The sequence below is a fragment of the Gorilla gorilla genome, chromosome 7, assembly GCF_029281585.2.
Source record: "Gorilla gorilla gorilla isolate KB3781 chromosome 7, NHGRI_mGorGor1-v2.1_pri, whole genome shotgun sequence".
Lineage (NCBI taxonomy): Eukaryota > Metazoa > Chordata > Mammalia > Primates > Hominidae > Gorilla > Gorilla gorilla.
In genome coordinates this window covers 104,999,077-105,018,239 of record NC_073231.2, presented here as the reverse complement: position 1 = coordinate 105,018,239, position 19,163 = coordinate 104,999,077, and the positions used below count along the sequence as shown (strand labels likewise).

At 34.2% G+C, this 19,163-nt stretch overlaps 2 protein-coding genes across 36 annotated transcripts in view; one reads left to right on the top strand and one right to left on the bottom strand.

The window, feature by feature from the left end:
- The window catches only part of VPS13B (vacuolar protein sorting 13 homolog B), an 869,944-nt gene that overhangs the window by 687,639 nt on the left and 163,142 nt on the right, over window positions 1-19,163 (bottom strand). For all 35 annotated transcript variants that reach the window (XR_008667630.2, XM_031013639.3, XM_055348088.2 and 32 more), the window contains exon 17: window positions 3,947-4,128. Coding sequence is in view for 34 of the 35 variants with exons in the window: in XM_031013639.3 (XP_030869499.3) it covers window positions 3,947-4,128 (182 nt within the window). In the remaining variant the exon portion in view is untranslated. The remainder of the gene's footprint in view (window positions 1-3,946; window positions 4,129-19,163) is intronic.
- Window positions 14,959-15,932, top strand: LOC109028042 (myosin regulatory light chain 12B-like). The gene has a single exon (XM_019032309.4). The coding sequence runs from the start codon at window positions 15,395-15,397 to the stop codon at window positions 15,659-15,661; it is 267 nt and encodes an 88-aa protein (XP_018887854.1). The 5' UTR covers window positions 14,959-15,394; the 3' UTR covers window positions 15,662-15,932.

Sequence of the window (19,163 nt, the reverse complement as noted above, 5' to 3'; positions counted from 1 at the left end):
AACACAATAAAGGACATGCAGAACAAGCCCATGGCTAACATCATATGGAAGAGTGAAATGCTGAAATCTTTAAAGATGAGGGACCTGACAAGAATGTTCACTCTCACTACTTCTTTTCCACACAGTACTGGAAGTCCTATGCAGAAAAACTAAGCAAGAGGAAGAAATAAAAGGCATTGTAATAGAAAAAAAAGAAGTTAAATTGCCTCTACTTGTTGACAATATGATCTTATACGTAAAAATCCCGGCCAGGCATAGTGGCTCACACCTGTAATCCCAGTATTTTAGGAGGACGAGGTGGGTGAATTACTTGAGGTAAGGAGTTCAAGACCAGCCTGACCAACATGGTGAAACCCCGTCTCTACTAAAATACAAAAAACTTAGCCAGGTGTGGTGACATGCCTGTAATCCCCGTTACAAACCCAGGAGGTGGAGGTTGCAGTGAGCCAAGATCACACCACTGCACTCCAGCTTGGGTGACAAATGGAGACTCCAACTCAAAAAAAAAAAAAAAAAAAAAAAAAAACCCTAAAGACTCCATCCAAAAACTTTTAGAACTGATAAGTGAATTCAGTAAAGGTGTGGGATACAAAATCAACATGTAAAAATCAGTACCATTTTTATGCATTAACATGTCCAAAACTAAAACTATCCAAAAAAAATTAGGAAAACAATCCCATTTATAATAGCAAAAACAAAAATATGTGGATATAAAGTTAACCAAGGATATGAAAGGTCTGTATACTGAGAAGTATAAAACACTGATAAAAGAAACTAAAAAAAAAAATACAAATAAATGGAAAGATGTTCTGTGCTAATGAACTGGGAGAATTAATGTTAAAATGTCCATATTACCCAAAGCAATATACAAATTCAATGCGACCTCTATCAAAATTCCAATGTCATTTTTCACAAAAACAGTAAAAAAATCCTTAAATTCATATGAAATAAAAGACCTCAAAGAACAAAAGCAATATTAAACAAAAAAGAATAAAGCTGAAGAAATCACACTATCTGACTTTATACTAAAAGGCTATAGTAATCAAAACAGCATGGTACTGGCATGAAGACAGACACATCAACCTACAAAACAAGACAGAATCCAAAATAAACCCACACATTTATGGACAATTGATCTTTGATGAAGATGCCAAGAATATACGATGGGGAAAGAACAGATTCTTCAATAAATGCTGCTGGGAACACTGGATATCTACATGCAGAACAATGAGATTGAATCCTTATCTAACACCATGAGGAAAAACCAATTCAGAAGGGATTAAAGACTTAAATATAAGATCTGAAACTGTAAATCTACTAGAAGAAACTTAACGACAAAGCTTCATTGGTCTGGGCATTGACTATAACCCTAAAAGCACAGGAAATGAAAGCAATAACAGAAAAATGGGACTGCATCAAACAAAAACTTCTGCACGGCAAAAGAAACAATTAACAGAATGAAGGAAGAACACAGAAACTGGGAGAAAAATTTGCAAACCATCCCTCTGATAAAGAGTTGTTATCCAAAATATCTAAAGAACTCAACTCAATAATAAGAAAACAAATAACTCAATTTTAAAATGGGCACAGGACCTGAACAGACATTTCTCAAAAGATGACAAATGGCCAACGGGTTCATGAACAATGCAAACGGCCAACATATAAATGGTTCATACAAATGGCCAACAACTATATGAAAACATACTCAACATCATTAATTACTAGAGAAATGTAAATTAAATTCACAATGAGATATAACCACATACGTGTTAGAATGGCCATTCTCAAAATGATGAAAGATAAGTGTTAGCAAGGATGTGGAGAAAAAGAGAATACCATTGGTAGGAATGAAAATTAATACAACCTTCACGCCTATAATCCCAGCACTTTGGGAGGTTGAGGCAGGCAGATCATGAGGTCAAGAGATAGAGACCATCCTAGTCAACATGGTGAAACTCCGTCTCTACTAAAAATACAAAAAATTAGCTGGGTGTGGTGGTGCACACCTGTAGTCCCAGCTACTCGGGAGGCTGAGGCAGGAGAATTGCTTGTACCTGGGAGGCGGAGGTTGCAGTGAGCCGAGATCGCGCCACTGCACTCCAGCCTGGCAACAGAGCAAGGCTCCATCTCAAAAAAAAAATAAAAAAAAAAGAAAAAAGAAAATTAATACAACCATTATGGAAAACGGTATGGAAGCGCCTCAAAAATCTAAAAACATAAGCAATCCCACTTCTGGGTATATGTCCAAAGAAAATGAAATCATGTTAGAGAGGTATCTGCACAGCCATGTTCACTGTACAATAGCCAAGATATGAAATCAGTATAAGCATCCATCAAGGGATGAATGGATAAAGAAAATATGGCATATATCCGCAATAGATTACTATTCTGCCTTCAATGAAGAAGGAAATCCTGTCGTTTAAGACAACACAGTTGAACCTGGAGGACATTATACTAAGTGAAATAAGCCAGGTACTGCAGGATCTCACTTAAATGTGGTATCTAAAAAAATCACTCATAGAAGTAGAGAGTAGAATGGTAGTTAGAGTAGAACGGTGGTTACCAAACGTAGGCGGAATGGAGTGGGGGTGGGTATGTAACAGGAAGGTCCTGTTCAAAGGGTACAAGGTTTCAGTTACACAGGAGCAGTAAGTTCAATTCAAAAAGAGGATACAAATATGTATGTCTGTGTGTGTTTATATACACACTAAAATTTGCATACTACTTCAGGGGCTTCAGAAAACTCTAAGTCCTTTCATAAGCTCCGAGTGAAGAACCTCTAGCCTACTGCAACATTTATCTTGTTATTCTTTATATAATGCTAAAAGCCAGCACCAAAACTACTACAACTTGAACATCCCTAATCTGAAAACCCAAAATCTGAAATGCTTCAAAATTCAAAACTCTTTGGGCACTGACATGATACAAGTAGAAAATTCCACACCTGACCTCATGTGATTAAGTCACACAAAATTATTAAAAATATCGTATAAAATTACCTTCAGACTATGTGTATAAGGTGTATATGAAATGTAAATGAATTTCATATTTAGACTTGAGTCACATCTCCAGTATATCTCATTATGTATGTGCAAACATTCCAAACCTGAAAAAAATCTGAAATTTGGATCACTCTGGTACCAAGCACTTTGGATAAGGGATAATCAACCTGTATTTTACATTAGTTAATGGCTAGGCCAAACAAGAAAACTCTAATTATGACGTCAGGTCTGAAATTAAAACCTTCAAAAGCATCATATAAGAACAAAAGTCGCTTTATTTTAACAGATAAATTAAAAATAATGTTACTTTAAGCATAATTACACTTAAATTATAACCTTTAAAAACTACTTTTGTGTTACTGACAAACATAACATTATTATTTTGAACTGAAACAACTGTAAAAAGCTTCTATAATTTTTTGTTTACATGCAAACTGAGTGATAAGATGAAGATATCTCTTATAGTGATATGAAAGCAGAAATTTGTATTTTTAGTAGTTAATTAACTCCTTAAGGGTGTCAGATTAATGCTTTTCACACACACACACAAAAATTGTTTACCAAACTAACCAAATATTATGAGTAAGAATTTATTTCATTTTACCAGTATAATCGAACATACTGTACTTATACTTAATTTGGTTATCATTTCAAACACATACATTGATACCCTCAAAAGTTATCCAAAGGGTAAATTATACAAGAAGCTGGTGAAAAATAATCTTTTGCAATTATGAAACACATGCAGAAATAGGTACGAGGAAATAAAACTGGATGGCTTAACTCATAATCTGGATTTTAAACATAAGCTATAAATATCTACATTCACAGAAACATATTACAATTTAAGCTGACCATGCTAGACATATGGATTTTCATAATAAAATATTAGTTGCCTCTAACACAAATTTTCCATATAGTTATCAAAAAGATTGTGCTCTTACCTATACTTAGGAAGATTTCATTTATCAAAGCTTCAATCACTGCGGAAGAGCTGACATTTCCAAGATGAGACCAACTTTGATATATTGCTTGCAAGAGAAGTGTCTGTGCTCTCGTAGCTTGAATTGTGAGATTTGGAAGTTCAAATATACCTTCAGTTATAGCAATCTGAGATCTTTTGGTCCTGCACAAGAAAACAGAAAGAATCGCAATACAGTAAATAGCATTTACAGACAACAAAATACTAAATGACTTAGGTTGCAAGGCAAGAAAGGGTATACATCCAAAGTATTTTAAAATTTGGTTAAACAAAATAGATATGCAATTCTGCTAACTTTAAGTTCCACTATTTCAGAAACTCTGAATAATATAAAAATACAAACTAGAATGATGTCCATACATACATATTCACCTACACACATACTGCTCGAGCAATTACTACATAATCAAGGCAATCATCCTAAGTAAAAATAAAAATAGTGCTCCTTAACACTTAGAAAGGATTTACTAGCAAACCTGCATTGTTCTAGATTTCTTTTATCTGTTAACACGTTGAATCCTGCCATAATAACTCTATGAGGGAGGTACTATCATTATACTAGTTTTTCAAATGGGAAAACCAAGACGCACACCGATATATTAAGGTATGAAATGTCATACTACTAAAAAGAGGAAAAATTAGAATTTAAATCCAGGCAACCTGATCCACAGCCTAATACTTTCTCTCAGAAGTATTTATGAAGTATTTACATTACATGCAGGACTCTACTTGATAGTAACATGGAAAATTATTTTTAAAATTTCTGCCCTGGAATATCTAATTTGTTGATCCCTTATTCATTTGGTTTTGTCTATGAATAAAGTGAATTACGTAATTAAATTTTCTAAATAACAAAGCCTCAAAGTAAGAAAACATTTCAATATGTCTGTGAGCAACAAGTTTATACTGAAGGTTAATAAACATGCAAGATAAAATAGAAGAACAATAAAACAAAAGATAGATTAAAAAAATCAGGATGCTACTATAGTATACTGTATGTAACCTGCTCTTTCCTTAACCCCACAAACCCTCCACCATTTGTCATTTTCCCAACTGTAACGACACATGGAGAGTATAGAACATCTCTTGTATATCACCCTACCTCATATTCTGGCCGCTGCTATGGAGACCAATTCAATGTACACTTTCATTTGCATTGCCTAAAGCCACCATGCAGCATGAGACACCAGCAAACTACTTTGCAATCATACATGCAGAAGATGGAAATGTAGGAACAAATGCTTCCCTCTCTTCTCCCACTAGCTGACTAGTCTCTGAGGAGTTCCCAGGAAATCGAGGACCAGGAAAGATAAAACACTAAAACAGGCCCAGCGTGGTGGCTCACACCTGTAATCCCAGCACTCTGGGAGGCCGAGGCGGGCAGATCACAAGGTCAGGAGTTCAAGACCAGCCTGACCAACATGGTGAAACCCCGTCTCTAGCAAAAATACAAAAATTAGCTGGGCATGGTGGCATGTGCCTGTAATCCCAGCTACTCAGGAGCCTGAGGCAGGAGAATTGCTTAAACTCAGGAGGCAGAAATTGCAGTGAGCCGAGATCGTGCTACTGCATTCCAGCCTGGGCGACAGAGAGAGACTCCGTCTCAAAAAAAAAAAAAAAAAAAAAAAAAGAGAGAGAGAGACTAAAATAACTGAACAAAGCTTTAATGGGACGTGGGACACTATCAAGCAATTTGAAGAAAACTATAAACCCAAATATCCAAGAAGTTCAGCAAACCCCAAGCAGAAGAGAATTAAAAACATACCAAGGCACATTATAATCAAATTGCTGAAAACTAGTATTAAGGAGAAAAACACATCACATGTAAAGAAACAAAGCTACAAAATGAAAGCAGACTCCTCATCAGAAATCATGCAGAACAGAAGACAACAGAATACCATGACTGAAATGCTGAAAGAAAAAGGAAAACTGTCAGCCTAGAATCCAAAATTCAGGAAAAAATACTTTCAAAAATGTTAGCAAAAGAGCTTTTTTATGACTAAACGCTGGGAAGAATTCCTCACCAGCATATCTGTACTACAAAAAATGTTAAAGAAAATTCTTCGGGCTAAATGAATGTGATACCAGATGGAAATATTTGTGGCTCTACACAAAGAAATGTGAAGAGAATCGGAATGGTAAATATATGGGTGAATTTTAAAAAAGAGAAGAAGAAAGAAACATTATCTTCTAACAAGATTAAGAATTAACTGTTTAAAGCAAAAATCATAACAACATAGTTCAGAGTTTATGACATATGTAAAAGTGGAATGCACAATGTCAATAGCCAAGGACAGGAAGAGGGAAATGGAGGTTCTTACACAATGTATGACACAGTATAACATTATTTGAAGGTAGCTGTGATAAGTAAAAGATGTAAACTGTAAACCCTAGAACAACTAAAGCCATAAAACTAAAAGGTAAAACTAATAAAGGCAATAGTGTAGACAGAGTGGAATAAGAATGGAATAGAGAGGATGAAACGGAATGAATCTAAATAAAGTTATGAAAAGAAAAAAGAAAATAAACAATAGATGTGACAACTAGAAAACAAACAGCAAGATACTAGAACTAAACCCCAAAATACAGTATTAAGTCTCAAACGTCTAAGCATACCAATTCAAGGAAGAGATTCTTCGATTATATTAAAAAGAAAAAAGACCCATATATATCCACTTTAAATAATAAAGTAGATAGGTTAAAAATTAAGGGGATAGGGGCATGAAGGAGTAAACGAACGAGCAAAACAAACACCACATAACTCTAATCAAAAAAGAGTTACACATTAACATTAGACAAAGTAAACTCTGGAACAAAGACTATTACCATGGATATAGAGAGTTTTTTCATAATGATAACATGGTTAATTAAGTTTGTAGGCACTACACATCTCCGAAATACATACATTTTTAAAAATACAGAAGTGAAAACAGGAATAGACAAATCCAAAACCTGAAGATTTCAACACTCCTCTCTCAGGAATTGATAAAACAAATAGACCGTAAGTAAAGAATTAAAAACAAAAACAGTACTGTCAATCAACTTGGCCTAACTGGCATTTGTAGGACACTCCACCCAACAACAGCAGAATACACATTCACCAAGGCATACTACAAGAACATAAAAGCAAGTCTAAGTAAAATGAAAAAGGCTGAAATCATATACAATATATGTGCTGATCACAATGGATTTAAACTATAAACTAATATCATGAAGTTATGTATAAATCTCCAAATAGCCAGAAGTTCAACAAATAAAATATAACTCAAATTAGGAACGTGGTAGATAAAATCTAGAAATACAAAAATAACAATTTTGAAAAATTATAAAATAATATTAGAAAAGGACACTGATATCAGTAACAGGAAAGGGTAATATAAAATATACATCATCAGTGTTCCTAAAGAAAAGAGGAAAACAAATAGAAAAGAAATAGTATACAGAAATATTTATCAAAAAAAATCTTGTCTAAAATAAACACCTAAACTACAACGTGCACAATGTGTCACAAACAATACTGATTCTGAATGTTCATTATCCTAGTAAAGCCACTGAACTCCAAAAACGATAAGGAAAAAATTCTATGGGCATTCAAATAGATAAAGCAATGGGCAGCTACGAAGAAGTAAAATGAAATTCTCCAGAATTTCCCAGACTTTCTATTATCCTTCCTACCCTGTTTACAACAGTCTAGTATACATAGTCAATTTATGTGCACAATTCATCTTTAAAAGAATATAAGGGAACTTTGGCCGGGCGCAGTGGCTCACGCCTGTAATCCCAGCACTCTGGGAGGCCGAGGCGGGCGGATCACGAGGTCAGGAGATCGAGACCATCCTGGCTAACACGGTGAAACCCCCTCTCTACTAAAAATGCAAAAAATTAGCCGGGCTAACATGATGAAACCCCCTCTCTACTAAAAATACAAAAAATTAGCCAGGCGTGGTGGCAGGTGCCTGTGGTCCCAATTACTGGGGAGGCTGAGGCAGGAGAATGGTGTGAACCCAGGAGGCGGAGCTTGCAGTGAGCCGAGATCGCTCTCGTAATTCATAACTCTCATAATTCAACAAGAACAAGATACACAGCCCAATTTTTAAAGTGAACATAGGACCTGAAAAGACACTTGACAAAGAAGATATACCAATGGCCAATAAGCACATGAAAAAATGCTCAACATTATTAGACATCAGGGAAATGAAAATCAAAACCACAAGATACCACTTCATACCCATCAGAAGGGATGTAATTTTAAAAAATAAAAATAAACAGAAAATAACGAGTATGGCCTGAATAGGTAGAAATTGGAACATCACTCACAGTGGTATAGTTACTATGTAAAACACAATTTGGCAATTTGTAAAAAAGATGAACATTGAGTTATCATATGACCCAGCAATTATATTCATAGGTCTATACATATCCAAGAGGACTGAAAACATGTTCATACCAAACAATTGCACAAGAATGTTCATTGCAGCAGTATTCTTAGCCAAAAAATGAGAACAACACAAATGTACCCCAACTGATGAATAAACAAAATGTATTCGATCCATACAAAGGAATATTATTCAGTCATAAAAGATTAAATACTGATACATGCTATATAACATGGATGGACCTTTAAAATATTACATTAACTGAAAGAAGTCAGACCAAAAAGTCACATATTATATTATTCTGTTATTATAAAATGTCTAGACTCATAGAGACAGAATTTCTTTTTTGAGGTTTTGAAAATGTTCTGGAATTAGATAGTGCTGATGACTGCACAAAACTGTGAATATAGTAAAAACCACTTAATTGTACACTTTAAAATGATGAAATTTATGTTGTAAATTTTAGCTCAATGAAAACAAACTAGGTCCCTAAAGTATTAGAACTCTGTTCTTAGCAAAACTGATTCAAATACCAATGCCTTCCCTCACAAAAAAAAAAAAAATGTCCAAACAACAAAAACAAAAGCCTAGGGTCACCCCTGCCTCTGTCTGTCTCTGTCTCTGTCTCTGTCTCCGTCACTCTCTCTCTCTCTTTTTAAGACAGGGTCTCACTCTAGCCCTGGTTGGAATGCAGTAGCATGATCACGGTTCACTGCAGCCTCCATCTCCCAGGCTTAAGCAATCCTCCCACCTCAGTCACCTGAGTAACTGGGACAATAGGTGCATACCAGCATGCCCGGCTAATTTTTATTTTTTTATAGAGACAGGATCTCACTTAGTTGCCCAGGCTGGTCTCAAACTCCTGGGCTCAAGCAATCATCCTGCCTCACCCTCCCAAAGTGTTGGGGTTACATGCATGAGTCACTGCACCCGGCCTATCCATCTCTCTTAATTAGTATGTAAGATCAATCAAATACACAGTTGCCCAATAAGAAAGCCACTATCCCATCCAACAACTTTCAAATCCTTAATAGCAACATGTGACACTACCTGTGTCCCTCAATCCACAATTCTGATCATATTTGGCTATAAAAGCCAAAGGATTGGAATGAATGGACCAGAAAATAAATACGCAGTAAATAAAAGATCTCTTATGCCAAACAGGTAAAGTAGTAGAGATCAAAAGAAATAGAAGAATAAACAACTATGACTCAATTCATAAATCTGAATGTAATTAATTCCTTATTATTTCCTTTTGCTTTTCCAACATTTAGAATATTTTTAAAGACATTTTCTTTTCTTTCTCATTTTCCTTTTTATTCTATAAGCATTTTAAAATAGTTAACTAGGTCTCTCCACTATGTTCTCAAATTTCTGTTCAAATTCCTGAACCGCCCCCCGCCCCTGCACCAAAAAACCCACAACATTTTATTAGTGATAAGTAGTAAATAACACAGACATTTGGAATATCTCCTATAATACAAAAATGTACAATTAATCTATCTTCAGGCACTCTGTGGCAATTAGGAGGTCCTATCATGTAGCAAGAGCCATGTTCATATAACTACAGCAGTAAGTATTTATATGGCAAAATTATAGATGGGATTCATTTTTTTTACAAGCAGGTCTTTACTATTTCATAATAAATTCAGCTACCGTATATGGTACTCTTTCAAGCCAGCTTATATCACCTAAAATGTTCCCAAATGGATAACACAGACTTGAATAAAAACTTAAACACATGCAAATTCAGAAAGATTAATATATTGTACATTTTAGTAATGCCCAAGGGTAGGGAAAAATTCTCTCCTTAATTATTTTAATATCAAAGGAGAAGCTTACTTTGTACAAAAGTTAGAATTCAATAATAAACACGCCAATTATACACACAGGATATGTCTTTGTGGTTTATTTTTCAGCTGTAACCCACAACAAATAAAAATACATTCTATTTATACTTCTGTTAGATACTCCAGTAGTATTTAAACTGACATAAATAAATTTAAAATGATTTGGCAATAGATGGTATCTTACACAATTATCTGTTAATGTAACAATACCAATGAAGAGAGGTTTTTCTCTTTTGTTTTTGTCAATTTTGAAATATTTGTAACTGGTTAACAAATGTAGAAAATAACAAATACTCAATGTGTCTATTACCAATCCATCAAGACATAACATTATACCATATTCACCTCAAAAAATTTTTTAAAGATCAACAGCTTTTACAACTTTATTTAAACTATTTGGGGGAGTCATTAAAGTGTCAATAAAAATGCACAATAAAAACTGTATTTTTCCTTGTGATTTATACTACTACATATTTATTAAACTTTACTTAAAACAAAATAGTTCAATATAAATTCATACCAAACATTTCTAACTTCTGGACTTACCTAATATTTTGAAATATCACTAAATTTCCATTTTAACAGTTAAGCCGTTGAATATAAAATAATTTCTTTAACACATGCCTATTCCTCATATCCAGAAGTCTTAGTCTGAACATATGTTCATTTTACAGAATAGGTTTAAAAACTATCAATTCAAACATTACTCTCTAGGGAAAAATAAATCCTAGTGTAACTAGTGGGATAAACAACTCATTAAAACTCAACTTGGACAAACTCCAGGATAAATTAAAGGAAACAGAAACAAGTAGGTCTTGATTGTATAGTAGAGAAGACTAAAAATGAATATGGCCTAATTAACAAATACTTTGAAAGACTCTGCTTGTACCATTTGTTGACAAACTATAACAGAGAGCTGATGAAATTTCAGGACCAAACGGGCATTTCTACAAAAAAAATTCCTTCTTCTAAATTTTAAATAAAAATGATGGAAGTGTGGTTCTTACTACTCGATGCAAAGAAATTAAACAATCCATTCAAGTTCATAGGGATACCATTAAATTTTTGCCATATGTACACTTGAGGAACAGCCATCCATTCTTTTAAAATCAACACACCTCATAGCAATTGAAAGAATATTCTCAGCAACAGCTGGATCTAAAGATTTATATAGAGTCCCAAAATGCAAAGTTTGAACCTACAAATTGGTTCCAAAAATGTATTTTTGTTATTACTCATATCCTGTACAGTAAAATAAGATTAGTTCACTTTTTCCAAAATAAAATGAGTACAGTTCTTTGCTAACTCAACTTAGAAATGAAAAGTTTAAAAAGCTAAGATGTATATTTCTTTACACAGTGACTACTTAACTTACACATCAATACTCAATGAAAAGAAAAAAGTTTTAAAAGTTTTAAAAAATTAAATAGATAAAATGAAAAGTTAATACTATTTAATCCCAACTCCACACTCTACAGGTAACAACTTTTTATGAGTTTATCATATATCCCTGCAGACCTCTGTATATTCATTTCATGCACTCAAATATATATTTATAATTTTAATGAGAATATACACATAGGTGTATGTCTACAGCCTACTTGATATGAGTAAACAACATATCTTAGAGATCACTAAGATCTTTACATGAATACAAATGCTTCTACAGTGGTCTTTTTAATGCATACATGATATCACACTGAATTTTCACATTCGCCAGCAGTGTATCGGAGTATTTTTTTCAACATCCATTAGCTTTTGCCATTTTTTTTCTTTTTTTCAAAGCAGAGTCTCGCTCTGTCCCTGAGGCTGAAGTGCAGTGGCACGATCTCAGCTCACTGCAGCCTCCGCCTCCAGGTTCAAGAGACTCTCGTGCCTCAGCCTCCAGAGTAGCTGGGATTACAGGAGTGCGCCACTGCACCTGGCTAATTTTTGTATTTTTGGTAGAGACGGGGTTTCGCCATGTTGGCCAGGCTGGTCTCAAACTCCTGACCTGAAGTGATCCACCAGCATCTGCCTCCCAAAGTGCTAGGATTACAGGTGTGAGCCACCATGCCTGGCCAGCTTTTGTCATATATTTTTAATTACAATGATTTTAGCATTTGCAAATAAAAGACAAATTATATCCTGTTTGTCGAGATATAAAAATATGTTAACATTTTTCAAATTTCTGGAATAGTTTTATTTGAATTTAAATATTAGATGAAAAATAGGAAAATATAAGAAAAGCTGCCTACCACTAAAATAAAAGTGTAATAAATGTCTTATTACCATACATAAAATCCAAAATCTTAAAATGAACTAAGCAAACAAAAATGAATTCTTATAAAACTACCATGAGATACTATTTCAACCCCACTGGAATGGACATAATCAAAAAGACAGACAATAACAAATGTCAGCAGGGCTGTGAAAAAACAAGAACCTCATACATTGTTGGAAGGAATGTAAAATGATATCATATTGCAAAACAGATTGCAGTTTCTTAAAAAGTTAAACATAAATTTACTATATAATCCAACAATCCCCCTGTAGGTATCTACCCAAGAGAAAAGAAACCATTAAGTCCACACAAAGACTACATGTTCATGGCAGCATTATTCATAATAGCCTTAAAAGCGTAAGCAACACAAATGTCTATCAACTGGTGAATGGATAAATAAAAAGTGGTCTATCCAAACAATTGAGTACTACTTAGCAATAAAAAGAAGTGAAGTACTAATACATGTTACAAGGTAGATGAACCCTGAAACAAAAGACCACAACATATTATAGATTACAGGGACAGAACATGTCTAGAGATATTTTCTATTTCTAGAGATACAGAAAGTAAATCTACAGTTCCTTGAAGTTGGGGTAAGAATTAGGATTAACTGTAACAAAGAGGATCTAATTAGGGTGACATGATTATGTTGATGAATGCTCAACTTGGTAAATTTACTAAAAATCATTGAATTGTATGCTTAAAAACAGATTAATTTTATGGTATGTAAATTATACCTCAATATAGTCACTTTTTAAAAATGAATACTTATAGTTTACTTAAGGATTACCTTTATTACTTCAATACTACATTTATGAAAAAATTTATTTATATATTAGTTACTAAGATTTTCCAACACTCTGAAACACTACAATTCAAAAGAAAAAATACCCAATTTAAGTCCACATTTATTAGGCAAGTACTAAGCATTAGATACTATTCGATGCTACACAATAATACAGTTAAAAAGCCACTCTGTGCTTATTGAGAACTTAATATCTAACATACCAAAAGATATTCCTTGTTTATCCAAACATCTGCCATGCAGAGACCAAATGCAAACTACTAAGCTGCATATCTCCCCACTTCCATCTGAGCATTTCAATATGTATGTTGAACCTTTTACATATTAATCTCCAGAGTAAAATTTCATGCAAAGAAAAGATTCTTCAAAAAAAAGAAAAACAAACAAAAACCCCATTAACCTATATAAACTTCAATATACCGTCAATAGAGCAGCAGTGGGGCATAATGTCTCAACCTAGTGTCTAAATTCAACAAAAGTACTGATGTTAAATAAGAAGAAAATGGCAACAATATGAACAAAAAGGTGTAAATGTGACATACCTTTGTATTAAAAACCATGAGTTCATTCTGATACCTCCAATTCAAATACAATACCAAGGTGAATTATAGTCTTCCTCCTCTTTTTTTTCCATGACGGCCTACCATTAAATATAGTCTTCCACAGCCAGGTGCGGTGGCTCACGCCTGCAATCCCAGCACTTTGGGAGGCCGAGGTAGGCGGATCACCTGAGGTCAGGAGTTCGAGTCTGACCAACATAATGAAACCCGAAACCCAGTCTCTACTAAAAATACAAAAATTAGCCAGACATGGGGGTGGGTTCCTGTAATCCCAACTACTCAGAAGGCTGAGAAAGGGGAATCTCTTGAACCTGGGAGAAAGAGGTTGTAGTGAGCCGAGACTGCACCACTGCACTCCAGCCTGTGTGACAGAGCAAGACTCCGTCTCAAAGAAGAAATAAAAAGATAAATAAATATAGACTTTCTCTTTAACATATTTGTAACTCCTTCTCCACAGGTGAAAAACCTGGATACCATTACTCTGAATAAGCCTACTTATTTAGTCAAGCCTAGAATACACAGAAAGTGCTTTAAGAATTGCTTAACTCATATCATTAGTTGCTAACTCATTTCACTGCAAAAAAGCAAACAGATTTCAATTTTGTTCTAAGTCCTTTTTCCTTTAGGTAAAATTTACAAACAGTAAAATATAAAAAGAATTTTGTATTCTTTTTATATATTCTAAAAACTGTAGAATTTCATGGATCTTGACAAATACTCATAACTGTGTTATAACCCTCACCCCAAAAAGATACTGAAATCACCATCTCCCCAGAAAATTCCCTGTGTTCTTCCCAATCAATCCTTCCTCCTTCATCCTCCCAAAGGCAATTTAGACTTTTTTCCACTACAGATTAATTTTGCCTGTTCCAGAAATTCATATAAATAGAATCATACCATGTTTCTGTTGTGCCCAGTTCTTTTCACTCAGGAAACACAACTGTATATATCAGTAGTTCATTATTTTTTATTGATGAGTGGTATTTGTTGTTTAAATATACCACAATTTATTTAATCTCCAGGGTTATTTCAGTTTGGGATTATTTTGAATAAAGCTGTTATGATCATTCTCAATGTGGTTTTAATCTGCAATTCCCTTATGTATAGTTGTTGGGTTCTTTTTTATGTATTTGGTGACCCTTCCTTTGTGAAATGTCTGTTCAAGTCTTTTGCCCATTTTTTAATTGGTTGTCTTTTTTCTTATTCAACTGTAGGATATTTTCATATATTCTGTATACAATAATTTTTTCAGATGTTTTGTGCATCTTTTTACTCAGTCTGTTCCTCAGTTTATTTTCTTAACTGCTTTATAGAAGTTTATAAATTTATTAATAGATTATACCTATTATATTAATACATGTGATTAAAAACAAACTTTTCCTTTTTAGGCATGTCAAATAAAACTTTATACAATCTTTGAGAGAAAGGTGACCCATCAATTTTATAAATGTGTGTTCACTGAAAAAAGTCAGAAAAAAGTAAATATGCAATAGTAATAATCACAGCTAACTTGCATAAAGAACTTGTTTGAGGCCCCAGGGCCCATCAATTTCACCATGTTCCTGACCATGTTTGGTGAGAAGTTAAATGGCACAGATCCTGAAGATGTCATCAGAAACGCCTTTGCTTGCTTTGATGAAGAAGCAACAGGCACCATTCAGGAAGATTACCTAAGAGAGCTGCTGACAACCATGGGGGATCGGTTTACAGATGAGGAAGTGGATGAGCTGTACAGAGAAGCACCTATTGACAAAAAGGGGAATTTCAATTACATCGAGTTCACCCCCATCCTGAAACATGGAGCCAAAGACAAAGATGACTGAAAGAACTTTAACTAAAATCTTCCAGTTACATTGTCTTACTCACTTTTATTTCTCAGACACTTCCCCCACCCTCATAGAACCTGTTGCATGCAACTTAATTTCACAGCTTTGCCTCTTCTTTTTGATGTATTTATTCCAGAACTTTCTGCCACTTAGCACTTGTATAATCAGACTGGAAATGGGGATGAGGGTGCAAATTGTATTGAAAAAGAGATCGAGAATAAAAATCAACAAATGTGAAAGCCCAAAAAAAAAAAAAAAAAAAAAAGAACTTGTTATGTGTCAGGCACTATTCAAAGCAGCTCATATTTGTTAACTCATTGAAGCCTCAAAATAACTCGAAGGTAAGAATTAAGAATTGCCCCTTTTACAAATGAGGAAACTCAGACACAAAGACTTTCTCAGCCACAAGGCTAGGAAGTGGCAGAGCCTATATTTAAATGCAAGAAATCCAGTTCTGAGGTCCATGCTCCTAACCACTATAATACATAAACCACACGTTACCTACCACCCACATAACACCATCACAAGCAGTTTAGCAATAGCCCAGCCTTTTTACCTGTGCAAGCATATTTTTTGTTCACATTAATAGACTAACTCTGTATCCTCTGTTCTGTGAACTTTTTTCACTCAATATTTATCATGAGAACATTTCTATACCAATAAACATATTCTACAACACAATTTTAATGGCTATTCTACATATTGCTAACTGGTATGAGTGTAACATAATTTATACAACCTGTTTTTCATTATTTGCTATTTACATTTTTCCATTTTATCATAACTAATTATTGGTCATTCGCTTAATTATATCTAAGGACAAACTCCTAAAAATGGACATGCTGAGTAAAAGATATTCATGCTTACAGATTTTGATGGATATAGTCAAGCTGTACAGCAGAAAAGTTGTAAGGATCCGTCATATTAAATTTCCACCACTGGTGGCGCAACCCTTAACATTCTGAATATTATATTCATTTAACAGTACACAAAAAAGATGGTTAATTCTACATTGTTTAAATCTTTATTTCTCTACTATTAAGGCTAAAAATTGTTTATTTGTGAATAGACCACCTCTCCAATTTAATCTCTTATCTATCTCCCTTTACTATGTTGCAGTCACACTTGACTTCTATCTGTCCTTCATATGAACTATATCTATTTCTACCTTGAGACCTGCACCAGCTACTCCCAACACTTGCAACACAATTTCCCAAAATCTTTGTATGGCTGCCATTGACTGGTCATTTAGGTTGGAGTCAAAAGTCACATCCATGTAAGAGAACTTCCCTGACCATTTTAGACAAATAAACTCCCCAAAACATTCATTTTCTATCCCATTGGCCATAATTTTTCTTATTACTCACCATTATCTGAAATGCATGTATTTGTCTTAATGGAGTGTTGGCTCTACCTCTTCAGAATATTGGCTCCATGAAACAGAGACAAGGACTATTTTGTTTACCACTGCATTCCCAGCATGTAGAATGATGACTGGAATTATACCATGGACCCAATAAATATTTATAAATGAGTTGCAGCATGAGTTGTAAGTCTCTGGAGGGAATGGCCTATATACTATACTTGCTCGATATGAGCCAAAAAGTGGTGCTAGTACTACGGAATATGGAACAGCTTAAATAATGGTTAACTGATGTGTGGTAGCAAACAAACAAAATACAAAAGAAGTAAGATGCCTCTACATTATCTCATCTTCTAGACAAGTTAATTTAAAACAGACAATTCATCTACTTAAAATAAGAATGTAACTGCTCAGGAAAAAAAGAAGATGAAGTGTGCTTATACAATATATTTTATATATGTAATTAATAACTTTCAAATATTACCTTGAGAACTCTGAATAGGAAAAGTCACTAAAATTTTAGTTTAATTTAAGTAATTAACATCACTGATTTTCACTTTGGCCAAGAGTAAGTTTTGCATGTATAATGTGAGCTAATAGGAGATAGAACTTGATTGTCAAAAAGCATACAATCTAAAACCTCATAAATCAGAAAACCAAAAAAAAAATTGAAATTGTTAAAGAAACAGCCAGATGCATGCCAATAAATATTTACTCATGTCTACAACAGATGCGAGGTTTTCAAGATAAATGTGCCCCACAGAAAAAGAGATGTTTCTTATGGAGCTTAAAATAAAACGAGTGGGAAAGGCTATTAAATAATCACACAAAGCAGTGTAAAATCACTTCTATGAAAAGTACAATGAAAAACAAGAACATTATCTCATATTTTAAAGCATATTTTAGAGGGGGTGTGACCAGGTCAGAAAAAGTATCAATTGGACTAGCATCTGGAGTCAGTTACAGTTATTTAGGATACAGAATAGTAAAACACTAATAGTGAACAATTTGGTAAAAGGAGAGAAAATTTTTAAAAGCAAGAAGGAGGGGACAGAGAGGAGGATGTTTCAGATGAGTGTAGAAAGCCAAGCAGGGGCCAGACCATAGAGGGCATCAAAGAATATTTTAAAGCTTTTAAACTTTACCATATAAATTGTAAGAAGCAAAGTATTCTAGTAAAGAGGTCATAATTAGATCTTCCAAAAACAAGCCAAACAAACAAACAAACTTGGCTGCAGATGTATGAGTTAGCCAGTATTTAAGAACACCTGTCTAAATTCTTGAAGTATCAAGAAAGGAAACACAAAGACCAAGTGGTATTCACACTCCAAGGCCTACAACACAACAGTTTTAACATGATAGGCACCAAAATTTTTTTTTAATGAATAAATGACTCATTAGTCAGTTGAAATCTGAACAATGCTAAGTATTAACAGATTCTTCTAAGAAGCTGGCAGTATTTTTTAAGTTATAAGTCATAATGAAGAATACAAAGTTCTTATCTAGAACCTGCTATTAATAGCTATTAATCAACATGCTATTGATAGTTCCAACATCAATTAATCAAAAGATGTCTAGGGCGGGCGCAGTGGCTCACACCTGTAATCCCTGCACTTTGGGAGGCCGAGGCAGGTGGCTCACTTGAGGTTAGGAGTTCAAGACCAGCCTGGCCAACATGCGGAAACCCCATCTCTACTAAAAATACAAAAATTAGCCAGGTGTCGTGGCACACACCTGTAATTACAGCTACTTGGGAGGCTGAGGCAGGAGAATCGCTTGAACCCAGGAGATAGAGGTTGCAGTGAGTCAAGATCGTGCCACTACACTCCAGCCTGGGTGACAGAACAAGACTCTGTCTCAAAATATAGAAAAATTAAAATAAAATAAAATATAAAATAAAATAAAAAATAAAATAAAATAAAATAAATAAAAGATGTCCAATGCAAGCGATTTTCTCTCTCTAGGTCTACCATATCACTTTCCCTAATCCTCCATTTCCAGATCTATAAAATAGAAATAAGGATACCTAACCTGTTTATTTCAAAGGTTGGTTGTGAGTATCAAAAAACTTCCTGTATGCAGTGAAACTTAGTTAAGTACAAAATGCTATACAACGGGATTATGATGCTATTATTA

Coding starts and splice junctions, on each gene's coding strand:
- LOC109028042 (XM_019032309.4), top strand. CDS start 15,395: ATGTTCCTGACCATGTTTGGTGAGAAGTTAAATGGCACAGATCCTGAA.